This window comes from Austrofundulus limnaeus, unplaced genomic scaffold (assembly GCF_001266775.1).
Source record: "Austrofundulus limnaeus strain Quisiro unplaced genomic scaffold, Austrofundulus_limnaeus-1.0 Scaffold101, whole genome shotgun sequence".
NCBI classification, from domain to species: Eukaryota; Metazoa; Chordata; class Actinopteri; order Cyprinodontiformes; family Rivulidae; genus Austrofundulus; species Austrofundulus limnaeus.
Window position 1 is genome coordinate 605,702 of NW_013952503.1, and position 6,597 is coordinate 612,298.

Below are 6,597 nucleotides of genomic sequence, written 5' to 3' on the forward strand. Positions count from 1 at the left end.
TGGATGGATGGATGGATGGATGGATGGATGGATGGATGGATGGATGGATGGATGGATGGATGGATGGATGGATGGATGGATGGATGGAGATAAGTTTGCACAATATTACATTTGATTGACTAAAAGCAAACTTAGCCTAACTTATTATGTTTTTCTAAACGTGAAATAGGTTGACTTAAAATCAAATTCCTAAATTTTTATTCATTTTGGCTGAAGTGATGAGCATGTTTAGACCTTTGATCACGAGTCTTGTTTCAATAATTAACATTTTTAAATTATGCCTTTTATTTCCTCTCTCTTTTGTAGAAAAGCACAATGTTATTCTGGTTGAAGAGAAGTCACAGACCTCTTTAGGCTGCACCGGTCCACCACTGAGAGGGAACATGTCCGTGAACTGGATGGTGAAGTTAGGCAATGTGGGTGAGTGGAAACTTCTTTTCTCAGTCAGTGAAAAGAAGAAGTTCTCTGGAGAAGCCATGAAGGAACACATGCTGATGACTGACAGCAACTTTCCAAGCACCGGGGATTTTTCGCTGTTCCTCTCACCCAGGGTGGAGGACGGTGGTCTCTACTCGTGTCGAATACAGCAACAGGAGAGCAAACTGAGGGAGAAGACCTTCCTCCTAGCAGTCCTAAAAGGTATAAATAAATGGTGCACAATAAGTATATCGTCAGCAATGTTTTTTTTTACTTGTTTATGTAAAATGACTCAAATCATTTTCCAAAAATTGCAAAGAATGACATCCTCGAATATTTGTTACTCTCTCTGAACATTATTTTTGTTCAATACAGATGAAAAATGCAGCCTTTTTAATAACACACCTTTGAGGAAAAAGAGAAACTTCAGTTGATTTTAAATTTGCTGGCATGTTTGTTGTTTTGTCCTTTCTTGATCTTGTTTTGATCTTGTTTTTTTTTATCTTGTTTTGTTGTTTCTTACTGATCTTTTTCTCTTTTAAAACCACCGTTCATTCTCATGCATCCAATTATAAATAGTTATGTAACTAATAGCTGGTGATTTGTTTTGCAAAAATAATGAGAACCTGCAAAACATTATCTTTGCCCCAGGCACATGTAATTGTTTCATCCTGCGTTGATTATAATAACTAAGTTCATGTAGAAAGTTTAGACCTTTATTTAACCAGGAAATAAGACTCCTGAGACTTAAACCCTTTTTTCAGAAGAATGTTCTGTGATGAATAAATGTGCACACACAAAATAAAAAAAAAATCCACATCACATAAAATCAAAAACAACACAAAAAAAACATAAAAAATACATCAAAGTGTAATTATTTGGACACTGGAGCAGTCATCATAAATACTAATCTATCAAGGATTTACATCCTGATAACAGAACATCTAAATGTTAAAGATGTATTTGTTTTATTTTGTGAGACAAGCATCCAAAAAATTCAACCTTTTTCTAAGTTTTTCTGCTTTGCAAACACTTTAAAAAAGAAATTCTACTTTAAAGTTTCTTTTTTCCATGCATATTTATGATGATTGAAGATAAAAAGCACAATTTCACTCCACTCCATTCTGTCATTGTCTGCTGTAGTTTTTGTTACTTAAAATGTTCTTTTTGGTGCTTGTGTTTTAAATTACACATACATATTTCTGATGGAATATCATATAATTTTAAAGTCTTTACTGAATGGCCACTTGTTTGTTTGGTGCAAAAAAATCAATCTTAAAAAAATTGATTTCTGCCTCAAGCACACATCTCTTATGCTGATTGTAGTGGAAAAAAGTTAAGACTTTGGAAGAATTTTACAGTACCTGTATATTTTMTCTGGTAGTTGTGTTTGAGTTTTTACTCCCCCAAAATTTCAAATGAAAATACTGGATTTCTTTCCAGTTTTGTGGGTATTTGTGACCTTGTCAARTGAATAAATGAAAGGTGTGTGGCTGGTAAGATTTCACAGTTGCTGGACTGGACCCAATAGTGCAGGTTAATACCAAAAATATTTGATMGATGAAAAAGACAAACCAAACATACAGAGACTGAAACTACACATGGGAACTAAAACTTTCATATAAGCTTTTTAAAGAAGACTGAGTAAAACTAGGAGCTTCTTTACTCTGGGTGGGTGATTGGTGAAGAGAGAAGAGCTGGGAGGATAGCTAATGATCAACAGGAGGATCTACAAATGCTGGTCTAAACAAGTTAAAAGATTGTTATAACCATGAAACATTATGTAAAATAGCTCAAATATACTGAAAAATAAGGGACAAAGAAACACTAAACTGGAAAAATAATAAATTATGCAAACTAAAACACCAAGAACCCCCACAAACTGTAACATGGTTAGATATTTACCYATGAGCATATGTGTGTTCATTTATCTGTATTTCAGTGAAATATCTCTTGAATCCAGCAACATTCAAAATACTGCTGCTGCAACAACTRATAAACTGTAGACAAACACAAAAAKGTCTATAACTYGGTCATTTTTAAAGAAATTTGRTTARTATTTGTGYAGTAACTGAGAGTCATCACWAACTCATAGTCTGAGCACCAATGGATCACTCAAGATTTGAGTTTAAATTTTTATTTTTGACTTTTGGAGTCAACTTCATTAAAATGGTCACCACCGAWAATCAACCTTACAGACATAAAAATGACCATTGAGTTACAATTASAGATACCGAGTTAAAATTCATTGTGGTAGGCTGGGTGGAAAAGTCTTCCATTGTCGACGACTTTTCATTGATTTAAAAAAAGTTTCTGCACTACTTGATAATTATATCTCTGCTATCAAACTATAAAAATGACCAAATGAGTGGAGGGGGGTGGGGAGTGAAGGGCCTCATTTGCTTTTAAAGAGGCAATGCCAAAACGAGTTGTTCTCAGATGCAACTCAGGAAAGGAGTGAAAGAGGGGCTTGTGGAGTTACAATAAAGAGGAATTCAGACCAAAGCACTGCAGTTCCACTTAATATAGACCCCARTTGATGATTTAAATGTGAAAAAGGATTGAAATGCACATTTCCCCTAGAAGTAAATCAATTTTTTATCATTGAAATTGTTTTTTTTAGTTGATGTTCAACACTAAAATGTACTTTTTTGTTTTAGTTGTTTTTATAATTTTGAGCTCATCATTTAGCTTATTTACTCTTAAAACTGAATTTATTTTATTTTCTTCCAGTCAGCTTTTACCCAGATCCGCCTGTCAAACATAGCAGTGTCCTGCGGCTCGTTGGCCGAGTCATACCTGACCTCGCCATTTCCAAAATCACCTGGACAGGACCTGGCGGCCTTCCTATGAAGACTGAGAGGAAGCCAAACACGGGCACAGTGACCAAAGTGCCACATGTCCAAAGAAATGACAGCGGGACTTACATCTGTACCGTATACCCCTGGGGAAATAGCACCAACGTGTTGGCTGTAAATGTGAACGTGACTGTTGATGGTGAGAGCAGCTGGAGGAAAAKATGTATAGKAAATATATATATTTATATATAAGAAGCACGGAGGAACAGAGTACAATTGTTGTTGTTTTTGTTCATGATGTGAGTGGGCATCAAAGCCAGAAACTCCAGCAGAAGCATTATTTATTCAAGAGTCCTGCAGCTACTTTTCTTTAAAGTATTTATTTTTATAGACTACTTTTGAGATTCAAAAACTTATTGTAGATCTGCACTGGAATTCAGCTTGTCCTCCTGTGAATATTACAGTTGCTACATTTATGTATTATTCATTATTTGTTCCACTCTTTTCCATTTTTTTGCTCTTCTTTTCTCACACAGCTGACAAATTGGCCTCATTCTTCAATGCACAACAAGGTAAGCCATTTTAAAATCAGCAGTCTGAAAATCTTTTGTCAGCAACTTGCTAATCAGGTGGAGCGTGGGGTCAGAGGTCACTCTCTGCATATAAAAACTTAATCCTCCTTGCTGCAGAAAATCTTCCTCACTCTTCATTACTCCTTCAGTTGACTCTCAATCTTAACCTCACTCTTGGTTTATTATCTTTTTTTGCTGATAAATCAGTTTGCCTTCTTGCACTGATAATATCCTCACACCCGTCTCCGTCTCTGCCTGCAGACCACATGATCCACACCGGCGTTCAGGCTCTAAAACCCATCCATCTGGCCTGTCCCAATGTCCAAGGCGACCTTGTCCAGCTGTACTGGACCGCCCCGCAGTTCAGCAACAAAAAGAGCATCAATAAGTTGGTGTACAGTTACGATCGCTGGAGGGGATCCACCCAGAMGACGAGTGGTAGAATCCATTTGGCTGGCCCACCCTACAGCGCAGATGCCGGGAGCTTTTCCTTCCTGTTGACCCCTGTCCTAGCAGATGGTGGCGTCTTCGGCTGTATTGTTTTCCTCAATGACAACGTCTTCTACCAGAGTACAAAACTCAGTGTGCTGAAAGGTAACGAAAAACATGAAGGAGGTGGAGTAAAACTAGGAAGTAGGGGTTTGAGCCTTTTTGGATTCATCTGAAGCATCTACTTTTCGGTTAAATGATGCCGAGGATGTCTACTCAACGTCTTAGGTGTCAAACAAAGGAAGCAACRTACAAATATGGACAAAATTGTTGGTTAGTACCTGAAAACACCACAATGGTCTGGGATGACTAACAGAGGGGTATCAACAGTTATGTCCACATCTGTAAAGCTTTTTGTGATCTTTGACTGAGCAATTTTAAACTTTTGTTGGTACCACCTCCTAATAGGGATACCTTGTTTCTTCAGACTTCAATGCATTTTCCCAACAAATGTGGCAACATTTAAGGTTAAATAAACAGACTTTCCAACAATACAGAATTTGTTGGTAAGTAACATCGGTATTTTAAAGAAAAAAATCAGTCAAACACAAGTTTATTTACTTTTGTGCTAAGATCATTTTGAATTTGGTTCAAATAAGACTTTTGAGGGTAAAACAGGGTCACTCTAGAACCTTTGATGGTTGCCTGTCAAACACAAACAGACCTCCAAAGATCAATGAATGCTTAAACATAGTTAAACTGTATAATTGTCTTTAAATTTTTTAATATACTACTAATATTTAACCATTTTTATGCAGCTCACCCCTGATATGCATTTTTAATTGAACTGCCTCCTCTCTCAGGGTGAATACACAGTGAATATGAGCAGAGTATTTATCCTCGTATTTACTTTCTGCAGCAGGTGACGGAGCACATTCTCTCCCCAAAAAAACGTAAAACTATTTTTGTTAAAGTCTCTTCGGGGTAGTTAAAAATTAGCCACAGAGGTAATTATATTTAGAGAGACCACCCTCGAACCGGAGCACCTGTCTCTTGAGGTGTTTCAGCAATCATTTACCCTCCTGAACTGTCCTTGAGCGAGACATTAAATTCTTTCTGGCTTTAGTGCCTCATTCACCCGCTCTGGCTGAGGAAAATAAATACAAAGAAAATTTCCTGGAGCCATGGCTAAAATGTCACAATATTAAATGAATACAGCAGCTGTATTGCTCCTGAAAGAGAAAATTATTCCACTTGTGAATTCAAAGACAAAGAAAAATCGAGCTCGGCACCTGTTGATTTTTATTAGTGTGCCTTTGGGGGCATTTTCACCCCTTTTTTGCAGATTATATTTGAGGAAAAAAACAACACACACTCTCATACAACGGCCTGTCATTCCGGCCTTGGAAGGCTTTACTAATCACAGCCCCACCAGCATCCATCACAGCTGCCCAGACATGACCGGTCGATCCGTCACTGCCATCCTGCTTCACATATCTGCACCCATTTACGCACCGCTCACACACCTCCGCCCACTCACCAATCATGTGACGCATATATTTTTACCCCGCCTCATTAGAAGTATCATTATGTGTGATTATACCTGCTGCCCTTCCACTGAGGCTGTGGGTGGCCCACGCAGATCGCACTAATCAAGGCTGAAGTGTGTGTTTTTATGCACGTGTGTGAGGTGGGGATCTGTGGAGCTTGATTACACCCAGATGGATTCTCATTACGGTTTGATGAGACACCGAGCATCAGTCACAGTCAACCAATGCATTAGCAGTAAATCACTTTAATGAATACATATTATTTTGACCCTTCTCTGAATTGTTCTTTGTGTTTTTTTCATCCCCTTTTCACTCATTACTCTCTATCTGTTCTTGACCGTTTCTAAATTCACACACTACCCTTTAACTCACTTTCTCATTTTGTCTCGCTCCTTTTCCCCTTCCCTCCTGACTGCTATTCATCCCTAACTCATCCTTCTTTCCTCTGGTTTTCTCTTTATTTGTTCACATTTCCCTTCCAACACCCCCACCCCCCATCTGCAGTTCAGATCAGAAAGTACACCTCAAACCTGGAGTTATTGTGCCAGTACTCAGAGTTGTCCCAAGTTCAGAGGGTAAAGTGGGAATACCAAGATAAAAGCAGGCAGCTGAAGTTTCATACCGGACTCATCGGCAGCATCAGCACCACTCTGCCCTTACCCATCACCGCCAATGTAACGGGGAACTACACCTGCGTCCTGCAGCTGGAGAGCGGTCAGATCATCAGAGCAGACAAAGTTATCACACTGCCCCCTGAAGGTGAGAGAGCGTGGATGTGTTTTCTGTTTTGCATGGTCTCAGCAGTGATTGGAAGTTTGGCTCTTTTTAGAG

The 6,597-nt window shown here is 38.4% G+C and overlaps 1 protein-coding gene across 1 annotated transcript in view; it reads left to right on the plus strand.

The window, feature by feature from the left end:
• The window catches only part of g6fl (g6f-like), a 34,292-nt gene that overhangs the window by 4,883 nt on the left and 22,812 nt on the right, over positions 1-6,597 (plus strand). The window contains exons 3-7 of the mRNA XM_014013398.1: positions 307-639; positions 3,151-3,414; positions 3,752-3,787; positions 4,049-4,381; positions 6,271-6,525. Of these exons, the coding sequence (XP_013868852.1) occupies positions 307-639; positions 3,151-3,414; positions 3,752-3,787; positions 4,049-4,381; positions 6,271-6,525 (1,221 nt within the window). The remainder of the gene's footprint in view (positions 1-306; positions 640-3,150; positions 3,415-3,751; positions 3,788-4,048; positions 4,382-6,270; positions 6,526-6,597) is intronic.